A 21,064-nucleotide genomic window follows, 5' to 3' on the forward strand; every position below is an offset into this window, starting at 1 on the left:
ACCCTTTCCAACAGTGGGCAGCTGAGGTGTTTCAGAAGGTGTTTCAAGACAGAAGCATTGTATGCCACAAAATCTCTTCCCCTACAGCAAAATAATACTTTCTTTGCATCTGTTACTGGTCCATTCTGCACAGCACAAATAAGATCCTGAAGATGCATAAAAAGGTGTCTTGGGGAGCAACTCCACACACCTTTTCCCCCAAGATGTTCTCAGGACGTCTTATTTCAGATCAAGTCATTTTTCAGAGTCACTATAACGCTATTCCCAAGCAACAGAGACTATGCCGTTGCGGATGTGGATCTCCTGGAACCATATCTCATATCCTCCCGGAATGTCATCTTCGTAGTCACCTGCGCATGATTTTAATCCACTCTTTGTTGCTTCCAAGGCTTAATCACTCTAAATTCCAGACCTCTCGCTTTTTGTTAAGTGACTGTAGTCCATTGATTACCTTGGCAGTGGCTTCTTGGAAAACATTTTAAATACCAATATTTAAATGTTTTAAATTGTAAATATATTTGCAATTTTATATGCCATTATTTTTATTTATTTATTTATTTTTGAAGCTTTTAGACCGCCCCATCCCCAGAGGGCTCTGGGCGGTGTACAACAGATAAAAACAACAATACAGAGTTATTAAAACATTAAAAGCAGCAACAGTTAAATAATAATTATCAAAAAAAATAAGGATATGAGTGGGTCCAGCATCCTAATTTTAAAATTCCCTCCCCTCCCCCCCCCCCCCGTGGGAGGCATGGTGGCCTCGTTAGCTGACAGATGCCCCAGATGTCGGGGTCAGACGAGGACCAAACCGGGGGGGGCACCACATCAGCGGCCGGTACCTCCAAAGGCCCGGCGGAACAGCTCCGTCTTACAGGCCCAGCAGAACTCACCAAGGGGCGCAAGTGGCAGAAGAAACTGAGAAGAGAGCTTTAAAGGTTGACAAGAGAAGAAACTGACAAGAGAGCATTAAAGGTTAAATTGAAATTGAAAATTATAACGCGGACCTCTGTTCAGGAAGTCATCTGCAAGTCGTTTCCTCTTGCTGCGCAGAGCTCAGGAGCAGAGGAGACATCTTATTTTCCCCACCTGGCTGTAAAAGCTCTCTTGTCAGTTTCTTCTGCCACTTGCGCCCAACATTTTGTTGTGCAGCAGTGAGTCTCCACACCTGTTGCCATTTGCTGAAGGTTTCTCCAGGACGTTTGCTCCGCAGGCTCTGCTGCTGGGTGCCTTTTCAGCCTGAAAAGTAAAGGATCAGTAAGGTCCAGATGAAGATTAGGAGTTGAATAACAGCAATACAGTTAGTAAGGAGTAGCCGAGAGCTAAATAAAGGTGAGGCCAAGAAGTTCACAAATGGCTTTGCGTAGACTTCAGGGAGCAGCAAGCACATAGACTAGGACCGTGGTGGCGAACCTTTGGCACTCCAGATGTTATGAACTACAATTCCCATCAGCCCCTGCCAGCATGGTCAATTGGCCATGCTGGCAGGGGCTGATGGGAATTGAAGTCCATAACATCTGGAGTGCCAAAGGTTCGCCACCACTCGACTAGGAGGAGGAAGGAAGGGGGCATTTATCCAGTTACCAAATCTTAGATGGAATTTTTCCATATCTGTGAGTCTCCCTGTTTGCGACTAATGGCCTCCCTGTACCCCACACACCCAGCAATAGACGATCAGATCCAACAAACAAATGCAACTTCAAAGCAAAGTCAATAATCTCATTGACTCCTCCCTCCTCTCTGTGACATCACAGCTGTTCAGCCAACCGCTGCCAGAGATTTCATTACCATGGCTGCAAGTCCCAAGCAGAGGTATACCACTGACCAAACTGTCTGGATTTGGGATGGGTATTTTACATTCTTTTACCTCCTTTTTTTGTCCCCTCTTTCTTTCCCTGTTGTTCTTTCCATTTTTTTTTAAAAAGACACCTGTCCTTTAAACAAAAACACAGCACAGCTTGGCTTTTAATATTAAAAAGAATTATTTGTATGTCATGCTTTAATGTTCTCTGATATGCGACTTTCGTGCCTGTGTTTACTTCTTTGACCGTGGTCTGCGATGCAATTCCTGTTTGTGCTAGATGCAGCTCTTCAATAATGTCATAGGTCAAAGGTCAGCCTTCCCTTGAAAAAAAAAGTAATTCTCAGCTAGAATTAAAGTTATCTTCAAACTGAAATGGTGCTAGTTTCCGTCTTGCTCTATCTTCAGCTCAGAATATGCCTCCGTTCCGAGATAAAGCAGAGAGCAAAGCCGATAACTCAGCCTTTCAGATGTCTCTCCTTCCCTCCCTCCCAGCCCAAGTTTTAATTATATTTGATAGCTCTTGTTTGAAATCTCCAGGAGTTAAGTAATTTCTGTGCAACATAAGCCTATCAGCTTGTCGCACACACCAGGCCTGGATACATATGCATTTGTTCATGGGGCTGTGCTCAAGTAAAAAAGCAATTCAGCAAGCGCAAAGTCTAGTAATCTCACTTAAACCTGCAGCAGCGGTACACGCAGACCAAGTCCTGGCTGACACATCTGTTTTAATGGCTAATTTATGTCAAGAGTTGAGCTGGCAAGGAAGAATTTCCCCGCCAGAGGTGAAAGGCTCAGCAGATGGGGGGGAATTGCTTTTACACATCTAGACATCTATGCTCACTGATCCAGCAATTTGAATTCCCACAAGCTTTGATATGCACAAGCAAGCACCTTCTGCTGAAATAAAGATGGGGGGGTTCACGCCCCCAAGAAAACCCACAGTAGTATACATGGACTTTCCAACCTCCAGGTGACCCCTGAAGATCTCCTGCTAGTTGATCTCCAAGATCAGTTCCATTGGAGAAAATTGTATTTGAGAAGGTGGACTTTATGGGATCATGTCGCAATGAGGTCCCTCCCCAAGCCCTGCCCTCTCCACGCTTCATACCCCTACATGTCTTGGGGGGGGGGGGGGTATGAAGCCACTTCCCAATCCAGACCTGGCAATTCTAAATATATATAAGCCTGAATTCCAGGCAATCAAAGATAAACCTAAATTACAAGGTGTGCAAGGATTTTGTGATGGGATAGGGTGCAATGAGAACGGGATCTGAGGTTGGTTAACTTCCCTAATGTGATTAAGGGGAGGAGCCTTTAAGCAGTGGAAACAATAGGGGGTGAAGAATGCACATGCAGAGAAAAAAATTAAGAGGGTAACATGCAAGGGATGCAGGCCAGGAAAGACAGAAAGATCCAGACAAATGAGGGGAAGATGGGCCCTTTCTGTTTAGCACAAATGAAATGTTCTCAGGAAGGTAAAACATTTCCTGCAAGCATTCTGCACAGCTTTTTGCCCCAAACATTTGAGAAAACGTTTTATTTTTCCCCCAACTGTTTCTTTTGGATACAGTTAACTGACATTTTTTCCTAGAACCATTTGCCAAATGTTTCCTGGTCCTGTGTGGAGGTCAAAAAAGGTTCTGTTCCTCTCGCCCAATCGGAAGCTCACTTTCATTTCTCTTGCACCCACCCATTTTTTTCTGCTTGCGATTCTCCATGTTGTGCGCCATTTGCTGACATTTCCCAGAGGCAGGTTTTTCCCTCTGGTGTCACGGCTGCCCCCCATTTCCATCAGTAACATGCGCTAATCAATTCAGTTTTGTCTGCCGATCACAGAAACATATGGTTTTTCCTTTATTTGTTTTGTTTTGTTTTGTTTTGAGGGATGTTTCTTCATGGCTACATTGACCCGATACAAGAATAGCAGATACTGTGGAACCTCGGTTTTCGTCGATAATCCGTCTGGGAAACCTCGGCGAAATCCGAAACCGACAAAAACCGAGGCAAACACTGGAAAGCAATGGAACTGCACGGGCCGCTGTTTGTTGTCGCAAAATTAGCGCGTGCCGACAAAATCCAACGAAAACCAACAACAACGTAAAACGAGGTTCCACTGTATACACAAATTTCGTGTCTACCTAGCTACATTGCGTCATCATCTTTTTTTAACAGTTTTGTTTCTTTCCATGCTATGCAGATAGAAAAAATGGCAATAGGGTTTTTTTGGTCAATTACCCACTGCTGGCATCCCCCGCCCTTGGTCAGCTCTGGTGCGAAAAGCCACAACAGAAGTGCTCTCGCTTTCCCCAGGGAAAGCAGGAAGCACACACAGGGCAAGAGGAAGCACATCGGGACAAGGTTTCTTGCCCTGACACACTTCCTGTCCTACCACATGCCGCTGTTTTGTGGGTAATTGACCTTTAAAACATTTGGTGGACATTTTAAATGGTTTGTGTGGAAATGGCCAGGATAAAGCCACAGGGATGAGCCAAAAAGTGAAAACTGATGGGATGCTTGGAGGTCAAAACCATTCCCATGGGCTACAGTTTGTCCTTTTGGGTGAACATTCAGGTCCCAGCACCAGATCTGTACGTTTCCCTCAATGGGGTAAATAGGAGGGTTGTTTTCTAGTTAGGAAAATGCTCTGGGAAGAAGGTTCAACTACTGTCCTGATCCAAATTAGAGCCCTGCATCCCGGCTATTTAGGGGGGAAAAATCACAATTGGTGTCCCATACATGAAACTTGTAGCATCTCATCTGGTTTGGCCCTGAGAGACAACAGGGAACCTGTTTAAAGGTGGAAATGGCCAGGATTTTTCAGATGTGCGGAACACGATTTGAAAATAACCAGACAAATATTTTTCACTGCAGGTAAGGCAGGAGAGATCAAGAAGGAATGCCTACGTATGACGCGATAAATATATTGTTATACATAGTGCTTTTTTTAAAAAGCTGAGAGACAATCAGGTTAGTGCTCACCTGGATTGGCTCCTTTTGAAGGCGAGAGCATGGGCGTTTTTTTCAGTGGTGTAATGGTTAAGTGTGGTGGATTATAATCTAGAGAACCTGGTTTGATTCCCCTCCACTTGACGCTGCCTGGGGTTACCTTGGGCTAGGAATACAGTATAGAACACTATGCCCACTGACCACAAATTACAGTAAAGGATTAAAGGGCACGTGCAATTTTAATAAGTGACTAATGCTCTTATGCAAACTCTGGCCGTTTCCGCACAGGCCAAAAAAGCCGGTAAAAGGACGGTAAAAACAGCGTTATAGGCAAGGAGTTCATACGGCCGTCACTGAAGAAACAATGCTGCAGCGATGCAGCAACACTCCAGCGGGCCCACAACAGTTTATTAGAAAATCGCTCACCGAGTGTGTCTTTTCAACAACGGCACTCTGCAGTCGGCGTCGTGCGAAGCGCCCACCAGAAATTGGTGCCGCAGAGTCCATCCCCAGAATGGCGGCTCACACTGGCCAATCCTGGTGCCGAATGCCCGTGACGTCTACCCTGGGGAAAAAAGAACACTGTTTGCAAAGCGCAGGGGGGATATAAATCAAACTCTTCAGCCAATACGCTACCTGTCTACAGAGCACCCGCACATGTGAGCGTTCCGTTGCTAATAATACTGACGACACAACGCTGTAATTGGCTGTGCAGAAACGGCCATGAAAAAACATGCATGACATAATCAACACTTATATGCACAACGAAGGAACTGGTGGCAATTTACCAACCCCCCAAAAAGGTTGTGTTTCGGCACAAACAGGACGTCTCCTGACCCTTAAGGGTAATCATTCCCTTTAAAGAGCATGAGCGGCAAAGAATCTCACATGTGATTAATGGGTTGAAAACATCTCTTATAGTCTACACAAAAGTTGTAAGACTTAGGTAGCTTGCTACATAAGTTGCAAATAGTCTGCTGTAAAAATTGCTCTCATGAGTCCAACTCTGTGTCGGGAAATTCCTGGAGATTGGTGAGCAGAGCCTACAAATGTCAGAATTTGGGGAGGGGAAGGAAGCCATTGAGCCCACTCTCCAAAGTTGCTAGTTCTTCCAGAAGGGAGCAGCAGTGGCGAAGAGGTTAAGAGCAGGTGTGCTCTAATCTGGAGGAACCGGGTTTGATTCCCTGCTCTTCCGCTAGAGCTGTGGAGGCTTATCTGGGGAATTCAGATTAGCCTGTGCACTTCGACACATGACAGCTGAGTGACTTTGGCCTAGTCACAGTTCTTCTGAGCTCTCTTAGCCCCACCTACCTCACAGGGTGTTTGTTGTGGGGAGGGGGAGGGAAAGGAGATCGTAAGCTCCTTTGAGTCGCCTTACAGGAGAGAAAGGGGGACATAAATAAAACTCTTCTTCTTCTTCTAAGCTCTGGAGATCAGTTTTGGTAGATCTTCAAGCTCCACCTGGAGGTTGACAGCCTGAAGCACAATATATTTTCCACTCCTGCATCAGATACGGGGTGGGGGGAGAGAAAGAGATCCAAGAGTCTTCTGTCAACTCCAGGCAGCATCTATCTGCTTCCCTCCCAGTCTCTCTCAGCAGTCTAAAACTACCTTTTCTTTTAAATGCAGACCCACAAACATTTTCCTCTCCTTTCAGCTGTGGGGGGTCACCTCCCCTTTGCTCCATTTGACCACCATTATTAATGCTCATTGTGTGGTTTGTGCTGCCTACAGCCATTAAGAAACATTAGTGTTTCTTTTGTCCTTTAGGATAGACTGACCCACTGTGGGCACCAGAACCTAAGCCACAATATTACAAACAATAATAATAATAACACACATTTAAGCACATTAGAAACAGGAGGCCATTTAACAGCGACGTGTGACAAGGAGAGAGTGAATAGAATGCAGAGAAATGCACTGAATACTGTTGCTTTATGCTTTCATCTGCGAAAATGCGGAAGAAATACTCTGAGCTCTGTTCGTTTGTTCCCCCTGCTGCTCATTCATCAGAGGTACTGTGTCCAATAAAGGGGACAGAGGATGACATTTGAAAGTAACAAGTCACGGGGATCAGGCGGCATTTGAGAATTATTAAAGAACTCCAAGATGAAATTGCTGAACTATTAAGTAAAATATGCAGAGTTTCACTAAAAATCAACCTCTTTGCCAGAAGTGTGGAAAGTAGCCAACATAACACCAATTTAGGTAAAAAAAAATAGGGGGGCGGCTGGGCAGGTGGAATGCGGGAAATTACAGACCTATCAACCCAAGCACTGTCTCGGATAAAATGGCAGAAAGGATTATTAAGACTAGAATGGAATTTAGGGGAAAGGAGTCTTGCTGAAGAAAGGGGGAAGGGGGAACAGCGTGGCTCCTTTGTCCCCTGAGCATTTTAGAAACGGTGTTCTGCCCCCCCCCCCCCCCCCCCCCCGTGAATCTGTTTTTGGTGCCCTGTACTTGGCTAGGACAGAGTGGGGGAGACACAAGTCAGGTTCAACAGTTCAACAATAGGTGTTTTACTTAAGAGAATTAAGACCCTAACTCCTCCCTTGGGTCTGTCTAAATCAGAGTACTTGCTTGTCTTGAGCAGATTTGAAGCTGTAGACTGTGTCTTCTCTTGGCTGCTTTCAAGAAAGTCCACTGTGTCTTGCTTCCTTTCAGTTTTTTCAGTCCTTGTCTGGTTCTAATTGCTGTTTAACTTGTGCTCTATGGACCACCATATACGTCACGAATATTCCAGTCTCCAGCTACCCTTGGCACCTCGCTCTGATTGACTGGCAAGAGCTAAAACAGGGGATTGCTGGGTAAAGAGGGGAAACTGCCTCTTGGGAAATGTCTTAAAGGGCCAGGGACTAACTGAAATTCCCTCCCTTAGAAGACTTTACAATGAACTAAAACCATACTAACTATGGGGAAACTGAATCTTAATGGGGAAATAACAAAAGCCTCTGTGGGGGCATGACAATCAGCATGTACGGGGAGATCTAACAGGATGCGTTATCGACATGGGTTTTTCCAAAAGGCATTTGACAAAGCCCTTCAGCAAAGACATCTGGAAGATCCACATTTGGACAAAATATCAGAGACTCTCTTACAGAGCAGTCCTCAGCAGTGTTGCCCCCCTGAATTTATTGGATTTAGAAGGGTGGAACTCTGCTTTAGATTGTGCTTCCTTGGCCCTAGTGGACGGTTGGAAGAAACAAGTTGCAGCAGCCTCAGCAAAGCTAAGCAAGGCTGAGTCTATTCTGCTCATGACTAAAGAAGAACATCACACACTATGGAGGAGACGGAGAAGACAAAGAAGAGTAGTAGTAGTAGTAGTAGTAGTAGTAGTAGTAGTAGTAGTAGTAGTAGTAGTAGTTTGGTTTTATATCCTGCCTCTCTTTTCTGTAAGGAGTCTCAAGGCAGTTGACAAACTTCTTTTCCCTTCCTCTTCCCACAATACACACCTTATGAGGTACATGTGAGAGAATTCTGAAGAACTGTGACTAGCTCAAGGTCACCAAGGTGGCTTCGTGTGTAGGAGTGGGGGAACAAATCCAGTTCACCAGATAAGAGTCCAACACTCCTGTGGAGGAGTGAGGGATAACACCTGGTTCTCGAGATTAGAGCCCACCTGCTCTTAACCCCTACACCATGCTGGCTGGTCCATGAAAACTGGCTCGTAGGGTTACCAACTATCAGGTGGGACCTGGTGATCTCCTTGAATTGCAACTGATCTCTAGATGACAGGGGGCAGTTCCCCTGGCGAAAAGGACTGCCTTGGAGAGTGGGCTCAATTGTACTATGCCCCGCTAAGGTCCCTCCCCTCCCAAACCCTGCCTCTTCATGCTTCACTTCCCCCCAATCTCCAGGAATTTCCCACCCTACATGTGGAAACTCTGCCTGAAGGAGGGCTTCCTTGGGGCTTCCTGTGGAGGAGTGGGGAAACAAACCCCATTCTCCAGATTAGAGTCCACCACTGTTAACCCCTATGCCAAGTTGGCTTCAGAACTGGTGGATCTGTTGTGATGCAAGCATCCGATGAGTCTGACTTCCTCAGAAGCATGGGCATTCATGAATCTCATGAAATGGGCTCAAGCTCATGAAAGTTTAAAGTAAAAGTAAAGTTTCCCCTTCAGTCGTGTCCGACCCTGGGGTACCACTGCAAGCAGTGATTTTATAGGCAAGCCGTTTTTGTGGGGTAGTTTGCCATTGCTTTCCCCAGCTATTCTTTACCCCCTAGTTATGAGCTATTTACTCATTTACCGACCAAGGAATGGATGGATGGCTGAGTTGACCATGAGCCAGCTTCCAGGATATCTGACCCCCAGGGGGCTCAAACTCCTGACCATGCGAGTGGCAGTGCAAGCACATAACCACTTCACCACACGGCTCCTTCATGAAAGTTTATGTCATAATAAATATGATAGTTTTTAGGGTGCCACACGACTATGTTATTTCAGAATCTTCTAGGAAAATGAACAGTTCTGCGTTCCTAAGAGACATGAAGATATCAAAACATACTACCAGTTTTGGAGGAATTCAATGACATTGATCTCCTGTCAATTCCACAGAAATTGAATAGAATATTCACTGGAACTGAAATCTCCTATCCCATGTGAAGTCTGTCAGTGAAAAGCATTCAAGCGAGACTTGTTTTTGCCATTAATCCCGTCTCATCTGGAACTTGATTCGAATGTAGATAGGTCTTTCTTTTCTCCTTTTCCCACCCTTAAGAACATAAGAACATAAGAACGAGCCTGCTGGATCACACCAGAGTCCATCTAGTCCAGCACTCTGCTACTCGCAGTGGCCCACCAGGTGCCTTTGGGAGCTCACATGCAGGATGTGAAAGCAATGGCCTTCTGCTGCTGCTGCTCCCAAGCACCTGGTCTGCTAAGGCATTTGCAATCTGAGATCAAGGAGGATCAAGATTGGTAGCCATAGATCGACTTCTCCTCCATAAATCTGTCCAAGCCCTTTTTAAAGCTATCCAGGTTAGTGGCCATCACCACCTCCTGTGGCAGCATATTCCAAACACCAATCACATGTTGTGTGAAGAAGTGTTTCCTTTTATTAGTCCTAATTCTTCCCCCAGCATTTTCAATGAATGCCCCCTGGTTCTAGTATTGTGAGTATTGTAAAATACCCTTAGAAAAAGGTATTTTATTGTCTTGGTTGGGAAATTTAAGCTGAACAGATCTCTATTACCCCCCAGTACCAGAGGCGGTATGCCTGTTTATATCAACTTCTGGGGTGTAAGAGTGGGAAGACAGTGTTGCGTTCATCCTGTTTTGGGGTTTCCTAGATGCATCTGGTTGGTCATTGTGTGAGCAGTGTCATGGACACTCTTCCAGAGAGAGGGAACAGGTTGTTGGGGCTGGGAGAAGACCGTTTGCATTCTCAGCCCGTTCCTTCTGATCAGTGACCTCCTCATTCCTGCAAAAGGAAGACACTGAGATGTAGGATTAGTTGGTGATCCTTGTGCTTGAGGTGCACCCTGGGGGAGGGGAAGGATTAACTTATTTAAACTAAAACACTGCTTTTCTGGAAACAACGTTCAGGACTATTTTCACCTGCAGAAACACACTACTTTTCCTTTTGCCACACCACAACTAACCACACTTAGGCCCCTTCCGCACACGCAAAATAATGCGTTTTCAAACCACTTTCACAACTGTTTGCAAGTGGATTTTGCTATTCCACACAGCTTTAAAGAGCACTGAAAGCAGTTTGAAAGTGCATTATTCTGCATGTGCAGAGGAGCCTTAGATCTTTGGGTGGAAAGGGGTATACCTGTTCCATTAGCTGGACATGTCAGAGAACCTGGGATCTTCTTTATGCACGGTATGGTAGACCACAGTATGGTAGACAGTATGGTAGACCAAGCTCTGGCCTCTGTACACATAAATGAATAAATCTTAATTATTGAAGGTTACATTTTAAAAAGTAAACTGATATTGTGACATATGTGAAGGCCCGTTTCTGAGGCGTTGAATAAATATTGCTATATTCAGCAGTGGCGTAGTGGCTAAGAGCAGTGGCTAAGAGCAGGTGCACTCTGATCTGGAGGAACCGGGTTTGATTCCCAGCTCTGCCACTTGAGTTGTGGAGGCTTATCTGAGGAATTCAGATTAGCCTGTACACTCCCACACACACCAGCTGGGTGACCTTGGGCTAGTTACAGTTCTTCTGAGCTCTCTCAGTCCCACCCACCTCACAGGGTGTTTGTTGTGAGGGGGAAGGGCAAGGAGATTGTAAGCCCCTTTGAGTCTCCTACAGGAGAGAAAGGGGGGATATAAATCCAAACTCCTCCTTCTCCTTCTCCTTCTCCTTCTCCTCCTCCTCCTCCTCCTCCTCCTCCTCCTCCTCTTCTTCTTCTTCTTCTTCTTCTTCTTCTTCTTCTTCTTCTTCTTCTTCTTCTTCTTCTTCTTCTTCCATAATACTGGTCCTCAAATCATAACACGGGCAATGATTTCAAAGGGATGAAGATGCAAACTGTCATTATTGACATGGTGTTCCTTTTTTCCAAAAAACAGCTTAAAGCCCATGCAGTGGATATGAATGGAAACAAAGTGGAGAATCCGATCGACCTCTACATTTATGTGATTGACATGAATGACAACAGGCCTGAGTTCCTCAACCAAGTCTACAACGGATCTGTGGATGAAGGATCTAAACCAGGTACAATAGGAAGAGCTCATAAAATTGTCCCACGGGTCTTCAAACAGCAAAGTGCTGTTAGGTGTTGTTGTTTCTTGCACATTTTTGAATTATGGGGAACTATGGCTTATTTCTTCTTAGTCCATTAACGGGGAAGGATGGAGGCATTCCAGAGAACCAGTACAGTTTTAGCTCTGAAGTACATCATCGGTGATTAGCAGACCTGGGCCCTTTCCCCCACTTACTGTTTGCTGCGTGCTACTCTCCCCAAATAGCGCGTGGTCCAGCGGTGCTGCCCACGAGTCCAGGCGGTGACAACGCAGCCACCCCGACTCTGCGCTCTCACATCCCCTCAGCGCGCATCATTTCTGATGCTGAAGAAACGGCACCTTCTGTGCGGGGCAGTGGGGAACACAACCCTGAGGCAGAAATCCCTCACGCTGAGAGTAGCACGCCACAAACCGTAAGTGGGGAGAGGCCCCTGATGTAGGTAGACCCATGGAAGACAGATTCTCAAGGGCTATTAACTATGGTTGGTAAATTGAATTTGTGAGTGCAGAAGTACGTCGCCTCTAACCAGAAGATGCTTGGGCTAAACAAAAGGGAATCCACATTGCCATCATTACCTGTGTTGATGAGACTCAAGAGGCAGTTTGCTAGTAGGTTACTGGCTCCTATCACTGAATGGAGAATGGGAACAGAGATTAGTGAAAGCACTGGGGTGACTACTTTAGCACTGAGTGTGTTGCCACTGAATATGTTAATGGTGCCCAGCATGGTTAATGAAATTATTGCCCCGGGTGTCAAAAAGTTCTAGTGGTGGAAAGTGTCATCAAGGCATACCCAACCTATGGCAACCTCCACACGATTTACAAGGCAAGAGATGACAGAGGTGGCTTGCCATTGCCTTCCATTGTGTAGCCACCCTGGACTTGGGTGCTGTGTGGTTTCCGGGCTGTATGGCCGTGTTCTAGCAGCATTCTCTCCTGAAGTTTCGCCTGCATCTGTGGCTGGCATCTTCAGAGGATCCTCTGAAGATGCCAGCCACAGATCTGGCAAATCGAGAGAAGAAGAATGCTACTAAACTATAACTCCTTCTTCAATACAGCTTTCTTCAACATTGAAAGCCTTGACAATACACCCTGGACTTTCTTAGGGGTCTCAGGAGGTGGGATCCACGAGGTTCTCACCAGTTCGAGAGAGTAGGTTACTAAGTTATTTGTGTGTGCCGAGAGGGGGTTACTAATTGGGTCTGCTTTTCCGTTAGAAATTCCATTAGGTCCAAAAATCATAAAGTCCTGTTGTTTCCTATGTGGCTGGTTAGTGAAGGTAGAAAACGGGATAATTCTCCTTGTTGGGCTGTTTTCAAAACATATTTTAAAATATATGGTAAAGTTCCTTGTTTAAGGAAAGTATCCTTCTTTGGATTTCTAGAAACAAAATTAAGTATTTGAAAGTATTAAGTATTTGACAGGCAGTCAATGAGAGGAGAAGTAGTTGTTTCTGTTGGCAGTAAACGATAGGACTTGCTATAACGAGTTCAAATTATGGACAGAAAGATACCAGCTGGAAATTAGGAACTTTTTTTTTTTGGTAAAGAGTTTTACAGTAACAGAGAAATTATTAATGCCCCCCCCAATGCCCATTACGCCCCACGTCGTGCTCCAGCCCAGCCCATTGGCCTTCACTGTATGAATCCCACCACCATGGGAACCTGTTACTAAATTTTTGGATCCCACCACTGGAAGTGATTATACCATGAAAGTAATTAGCAGTACCAATCCTGCTTAGCTTCGAAATCTGATGATTGGAGTAGCCTGGGCCATCCAGGTCCGGGCAGTTTACATCATAGGGACCACTTTGGTTCTGTTGTTTCCCAAATTAGTGGGGTCTGTTCCCTGTTGGTATGGGAATTAGCAGGAACAGACCTAGCAATACAGGGGAGGGGCTTTGAGATCTCCACCTGTTTTTACAAGGGGTTTTCCCTTTAGAATCTGCAGGAAACCAGAATTGAAGTCAGATGTTACATTTTATTAAAGAGCAAAAATAACAAAAGGTACACATGCAGTTTGGCAAAACACCACCAGAGTTGCAAAGGGAGCATAGCATTTAAACAGAGGTGAAAAAATAGGTTTGAAACGGTACAGGTTGTTGCAGGGAGCACTATATTTTACCAGTTCTAGAGAAGAAAGGTCCAACGGGGAAGCAGAGTTCAGTACCTGTTGCAGAGAAAGGGCTTACATCGAGCACAGTGGAACTGAACCAAAGGCAGCTCAGGGTCCAAAAGGTCAAGGGGACCTTGTTTGGGAGGAGGACTAGATATTGGAAAATGTGACCCTCTGGGGAGTGCTAAGAAGAGGCAGTCTTCCTGACAAAGCAAGGTTCCATTGTCAGGAAAAGAACAATACAGTGGGAAGTGGCTGAAATGAGTCAGAGCCGGGGATAGTCCAGTTCTTGATTATGTTTTAGGCAGAATTGATGAACTTACAACTCAAGGTTATACTAACTGAAGAACCTATGGGACCAACCTTAGATCTGGCATGGATTAGTTCCGATGGTGTTCCACCATGGAAAAATAGTTATGCAGGATCTTGGCTCTGGAGCCTGGCAAAAGCAAGTCAGCCATTTGCAGACTAAGAAAAAAAAATGACTCAAAGCGTACCTTAGAATTTGATCTCCAGTTCTGAAAACCTAGTCAACAGCCTCCACGTGGATATGGGATCAAAAGCCTTCTGGAGATTGAATTACATATTAGGAAAAGTCTCTGTTTACAACCCGGCGTGTTTATTCAAATGTGAATTTTGTTTGGTTTTTCATTAAAGCTCTTTCCGCTGAAAAGGTTCCAGCACCCTATATTCATCTCTCCACTCAGGTTAGCTACTTTCTGCAAAACATAAAAAAAAGGGTCTTTGTTCCTTAGTCAGGAAGAACAGCTACCCTCCATTATGTTCAAATGTGACCACCTGCATTGAGAGAGATCCAATATTTTTTGCACTAATTAGTCCATTAAACCAATTTGTCTGATAAGTCAGTTGTCTGCAAACTTTTATCTGTCAACAGATTTTATAACTGATGTGGATTTTTCAAAAAAAAAAAGAGAGAGAAATGGAGGTTATTTCTATGAAAGCGACCGTGAAAAGCCAGGCCTCAAGGTAACCTTAATGAGGTTGTTTTCCCTGGATAAATTTGTTCCCCATTGTTGTTTACCTGGTGGGAGGGTTAAATATCACATGACTCCCGGATTGTGTCAGGGAAACATTTATCATAACATCTTTGCTGCCTGAATTAGTTGTCATCGAGAAAAACCTCAGAGGGACACTATTTTAACAAGGGGACTGGCAATTGGGATGAATTGCCTTTCTGCCTCGCGAGTCGGGCTAAGCTGCGGCCGATTATAGCAGAGATAAAAGTATTTTGTGTTATGTCTTAGGGAAACAATAATAAACCTCTTTTCTCTTGAGCTTATTTTGATGCTTCTCACTAGAAAACTAAGTATCAAGAAGTTGTTCTAGTCTTCCATGCTCTCCAAAGCGTGCTACCTTCCTGTGTTGTGTGTGTGGCCGGGCGTGTAGTTTTAAGCACTCTTCTGAAAGTATTGTCAGAGTCTTTCACAACTGGAATCAACTGGCTGTTATGGGCTATGTGGCCATGATCTGGTAGGTTTTGCTGCAAACGTTTCAGCCTCATCACAGGTGCAGGTGCAGGTGCCAAAACTGCCGTCATGGCCCACATAATAGAAAGCTTTCCAACAGCCGACTCTTGAACATTTCTTAAGCTTTCTCATAGCCATTATTTCCTTGTTTCACAGCTGCTTCGTTATCAGTTTTTTCTACTTAAAAGAGTTTCCCTCACTGTGCGATCCCATCCCATTTGGGGTGATGGTGATACCACGATAGTGAATAACCAACCAGATTTGACTGGGTGATGGCATTACTGAGGAGAAATTATGTATTGCTGCTGCCGTCGATCTGAACATGGAGGTCAAGAGAACACATCAACAGCCAGCCCCAAACTGACCTCTCCCAGTTGGCAACTTCATGAAGCACCAGCTCTGCAAAGCATGACTTCGCCTTTGATGTTGGGTGAGTTAGATGCATTGGCTGTGATGGGGTTCAGAGAAAAAAGTGGTTGTGGAAAAAAGGATGGATTAAGCTCTACTCCAAGTAGCTTCCTTCCAGCCTAATGAGACTCCAACTTAAACCTCCTTAGATTGGAAGAAGGCTTCAAATTTGAACCAGAATGAAAGGTGGGATATAGTTATTTTATCCTGTGTCCCATACCTTTTTGTTTTAAGCCAGAAAGCTGGAGAACATTTTCCACCAATTTCAGCAGTCTAAACTCTGGCGTTTCCATTAGCCCAAACACCTTACCATCCCTCAGACCTTCCGACGCGTCGCCAAGCCAGGGGACCGCCCCTGCCCTGCGTGACAGCTCTGGAGTCCTGGGGCGGGGCGTGTCCCTGGCCTGGGCGACATGCCAGAAGGTCAGAGGGACGGTTAGGCGATTCGAGAAAGGGGGATGGTGCCTTCCAGCCGCTGCCATTTGCACGGCAGCAGTTGGAAGCAGCTGTTTCTGAAAAAACCTGCAGCTCAGGGAGCAAGGTTCGGGAAACAGCAACTTCGCCTATTCCGGGGTTGCAAGGCACGCCACTGTTGTGATGCAGCAGCAGCGGCCGTCTGAGCTTCCCAGGGCAGCTGTTTTTTAAGCGTTCCTGGGACACCTATGTCCGCCCATCACGAAAACAGCCTCTGTTTGCTAACTCAGTGTCCTGTACTAAAGTCACCCTTACTTTACTGTGCCAATGTGAACTGGCTTTGATGCTTTCGGTTCAGGCCACTCTTCAAACATGAGTCCTAATTTTTTCTTGACCAGGTTTCAGTTCTTCCAGATGCGGGTCAACTATGGACATGGAATAATACTGGTAGGCTTGGATCTTGACTGGCATTTCTTCAGATACAAGGATTTTTTGCACACAAAGTGTGATTTTTCCCACCTCCTGGAGGAGCCCCAAATGTCCCCACCCCAATAATTCTGCTGGTGCCACAGGGGTCTACCAAGAACAAGATTTTGAAGGGGAGTTTTAGGTTCCTGCAGAAAGTAGAAGATGGAAAAAATCATGTTGATGGGTGGAAGTCGCTTACACCCACTGAAATGCTATTATTCAGGGATCCAGCCCATAAAGAGTGACTCTGCATAACCTCTGTTGTTATCACTGGATTGTGTCTAGGAGGACAGCTTGATATGATCGGGCGAATCTCCTCCTCCACTCTGCATTCCGGGATAAAATCATTAGGAAGCCTGGGTATGAATTAGAACGTTTCCGCATTCTAAGAACTCTTTGTGCGAGAAAGGATTCGCTTTACCCTCTTCTCCCGGTTCCATCAGGGATTCATCAGGCAAGCTATCAGGGGCTCTCGTGTAATTTGAAATGAGCCATGATCCTCTTGACACTTCCATAGCAAATCAAACTTCCCACATCTTATTCTAACCCCGATCGATACAGAAAAGAGTTACCAAATGTTAAACCCAAGCCCTGCTCATTAGGATGATAAGATAGAGGTAAATTGCAGCCTCTTCTTGTTTCAAATCCAGATAAGCCTTTAAGCTATTAAATCAGAATGGGATTCCTTTGGCTACAAAATACTTGTTTCTCTGGTTACAGTGATGGTCTGACTGGGAGGAGGTACTGTGCATCCCAAACCACAATATGGGTACAAAGCTCTCTCTCTCTCTCCTGTTTAGAAGCAATTACACTGGCCTTTGATGTATTTTCCCTTGACTCAATCTATTACTCTCTTTAAAAGGTTTCTGTTGGTGTTGGGTTTCTTTTCGAAGACCTTTGCTGAATATCATGGCTGATGGAGCTATGGAAAGCTCTAATTCTCGCATGCTGCAGTAATTCTGATGTGATGTTGAAAAACAAACAAGATCAAGCTGTTGGCTAGGCTCTTGTGTCCTGATGTCTGCAAATGTGGGTGCCAATTGGCTCAGACTTTTCTCCCTCTAAACTCAGCCTTCATACATCTTTGTCCTTGTTTATTCAAAGCACTTGCATTCTGTTTTGCCCAAGAGGCAGGACAGGCACTTACACAAAGATGCATATGCTCACCCCTGTCTTGTGAAAGACCGTTGGGAGGGATAGACTAGGTCCTTCAGGAGGGAAGGAAGGAAGGAAGGAAGGGAAGGAAGGAAGGGAAGGAAGGAAGGAAAGGGAGGGAGGGAGGAAGGGAAGGAAGGAAGGAAGGAAGGGAAGGAAGGAAGGGAGGAAGGAAGGAAGGAAGGAAGGAAGGAAGGAAGGAAGGAAGGGAGGGAGGAAGGAAGGAAGAAGAGGAAGGAAGGAAGGAAGGAAGGAAGGAAGGAAGGAAGGAAGGAAGGAAGGAATGAGGGAAGGAAGGAAGAAAGAAAGAAAGAAAAAGGAAGGAAGGAAGGAGGGAAGGAAGAAAGAAAGAAAGAAAGAAAGAAAAAGGAAGGAAGGAAGGAAGAAAGAAAGAAAGAAAGAAAAGGAAGAAAAGGAAGAAAGAAAGAAAGAAAGAAAATGAAGGAAGAAAAGAAAGAAAGAAAGAAAGAAAGACACAAGGAAACTGCATGCAAATTACAGAGCCCAAATTTGGACTAGAGGCTGGTGGGAAGGGACCACACAGTTGCAAGCATGCAGGTGTTTCATATCTCTGTTTTAGGCTCCACATAACTCTTGCCAAACAATTCCCTAATATAGGGATTTTAATTAATTTTATCCCATCCAGGCAACTTACATCATTCTTTCCTCCTTCACTTTACCCTCACAACAGCCCTATGTAGTAGATCAGGTTGAGTGGCCCAAAGTCAGTGGTGAGCCCAAATGAGCTTATGCTTATTTATTGTTTATTGAATTTGTTCAGGCCAGGGATCTCTAAAGTTTAAAGAAGCCCAAAAGCAATTAGCCACCTTGGACTCTCTTTAAGCAAAAGCTTTTCCCGTCGCGAAACATCCCGATCCTGTGGTTGGGCCCCAGTAATCCCGGATGGTCCGGCCCCTGCCGTGCACATGCCGAAGCAGCCAATATGGACTCACTTAACCTGTTTGTGTTGCCTGTGCAGAAGGGGCCATTCATTATATCGCTGAACATGAAAACCCTCCTGGAATAAAATCACCAGTCCATGTAAGGGCAATGACATATCCAGCTGAGTTTATATTGCCCCTAGACTCACATTAAAAGAAAACTCCCTTTCCTCTCCTTTCAGAATGCTGAAAATAAATTCTCCTTAACTACTTCTCATGTAATTGAGGGTGGAGGGTATGCAGATGTAGCCTTTAGCTTCCTTTTAGTTAAACGCAGGGGGGTTTGCTGAGCTTCAGCAATTAGTGCAGAGACCACGCCAAGATAATGAACATTTTTTAAAAAAAAAAGCAGACCCCGTATCAGCTCCCCTCCCTGGAAGCTGTGTTTTGATTTACCGCCTTGCTTCTGATTGAAAGTGGATCTTAAAAGAGGCCATGTTTTAGCTGCCTCAATCATGTTCGGCGTCTTTTGAACTCTGCCTCTCTATGAAGAACACAGCTAAGTTTCAAAAAATGCTGCTGCAAAGCCGCCTTAAAATTCCCTGGTCCCTCCGGCAGTCCCTAATCAGCGAAGTTCTCTCCGAGTTGCAGAAGTTTCCTTTCGAGGGTGGATAAAGGTCTTTGCATTCCACTGCCTCCTCCCCGGTGGAGTAGATGTTGCAGAGATGTTCCCTGTTCCTGGAGAATGGTCTCCTTTTGAACTTGTCCAAGTAAAGCTGTACTGGGCTGTGGCAGAATCAAGAGGCTGTGCATTTCTTCAGGGCTTGAGACACAGAATCGTTTTCTTTTTCCCCTGCCTCATCTGCTAAGAGTCACCACCTGTTCATAATTTTTTATGGACTGTTCCTATTTCAGGAGTTCTGTCTATAATAAGTGGATAGCCAACTATGGGGAGAATTTTCTGTATTGTCACGGAAGCTGGAATTATGGGTCTGAACTGACTTTCATCAGGCTTGCCTGCAGTTTCAAAAAATATATATGTTCCTGGAGGAAATTGCTTTTCCAAGTTACAAAGATCAGTAGAAAGGAAGCTTTCTAGTCACCTCTACCCCACCATACAACACACACACACACACACACACACACAGAGAGAGAGAGAGAGAGAGAGAGAGAGAGAGAACTGTTTTATTGCTATGTCGAATCTAGGGGTACAATGACTATTAAGCATTGGTGACTGGTTTCTAATGCCATGTTCAATAATTAAAACCAAGCATATAAATGTGTCTAGATACTGTTTATACCAGTGGTGGGATCCAACAATTTTAGTAACAGGTTCCCATGGTGGTGGGATTCAAACTGTGGTGTGGTGCCAATGGGGCTAAGGCTGAGGAGACTGCGACCCAGGCGTGGCTGGCTGGGCATTCCAGGGAGTGGGACATTCCTGGGGGGGGGCTGGCAAGGGCCTTGGCAAGCGAAAGTCAGCATGAAGTCCTTGAAGTGAGAGAGGAAATGAATGTACGCATAGTGCAGGCTGCCACGCGACACCAGTGCACCTCCTGCTAGACTGCTTCAAGTTCTGCAGCTACTGCTGAGAGGAGGAAGCGTGGCTTCAAGGAGGCAAAAATCACGTGGCAAAATGCACCAATTAGTAACCCCCTCTCAGCACACACAAATAATTAGTAACCTACTCTAGGGAACCTGCTTGAGAACCTGCTGGATCCCACCTCTGGTTTATCCTGTGACCAAAATTCAGTCTTTGCATGTGCTTTGGTATTATTCCACCATATATTTGTCCCATCAAACTTAGATTTAAAAAACCAGTAGCTTGTACCTTTATATATGATCTTTTGCTAGACAACAGGTTGGATCCCTGGAGGGCAGAGAAGGAATTCCAACCACGGACCCTGACTTTCCCCCCTCAATTCTTCAATTACAGACCAAAATGCCCCAAAATTCTCGGAGACATATATGCCATCCACTGGAAGCATCTGCTTTTCATATTTTTTTGTAACATCTAACCTACTGAAGAGATCTGGTGAGCAAAACTTGCACAATGTTTGTGTGGGATTGGTTGGTCCAAATAAAAGTAATGCATGAATGGACTTTTCAGGTTTTGGATTTTGCTTGGACCAGTATGACTGTACAACCTTTTCTACTTAGAGGAAAAGTGTGTTGTACCTCAGCTTGTGTAGGAGTAAGATCTCTCCAGTGAACCATCATTACTGGTGCTACTGCACTTCTCAGTTGAAAACCACAGCTTCATTTAATGGGAGGGTTGCCATGTCTCCCATTGGAGCACTGCCAGATCATCCCACTATGGAGTTTCCCATCACTGCTCCCCTCTGGTGGGGAGTTTTCAATCCCCACCTGAAGCATGCAACATGATGTCTCTTCTGAAAAAAAACCTAGAAATGACGTCACATTGCTCTATGAATAGCTGGAAACTCTGTGGTTTACCACTGAGTTTCCAGCAAGACCTAGAATGGCATGGTGGTACTTCTGGTTTCCCTGGAGGTGACATCATATCTCATCTAACCATGGTGCCCTTCCCAACCACCAACCACCCCATCTCTTGCCAGGTGCCAGCCATTGACTGGCAACCCTATTTAAAAAATTAGTTGCAAATCAGGGAATAGGGCTTTCCTTGCTTACAGCACCAACTGGATGAGCAAAGTGGGTTCCTGCTTC

At 45.1% G+C, this 21,064-nt stretch overlaps 1 protein-coding gene across 1 annotated transcript in view; it reads left to right on the forward strand.

Annotated features, from left to right (window-relative positions):
* Positions 1-21,064, forward strand: part of CDH4 (cadherin 4) — a 1,081,475-nt gene that overhangs the window by 836,104 nt on the left and 224,307 nt on the right. The window contains exon 5 of the mRNA XM_048498384.1: positions 11,275-11,419. Within this exon, the coding sequence (XP_048354341.1) occupies positions 11,275-11,419 (145 nt within the window). The remainder of the gene's footprint in view (positions 1-11,274; positions 11,420-21,064) is intronic.

Source organism: Sphaerodactylus townsendi, linkage group LG05, assembly GCF_021028975.2.
Source record: "Sphaerodactylus townsendi isolate TG3544 linkage group LG05, MPM_Stown_v2.3, whole genome shotgun sequence".
NCBI classification, from domain to species: Eukaryota; Metazoa; Chordata; class Lepidosauria; order Squamata; family Sphaerodactylidae; genus Sphaerodactylus; species Sphaerodactylus townsendi.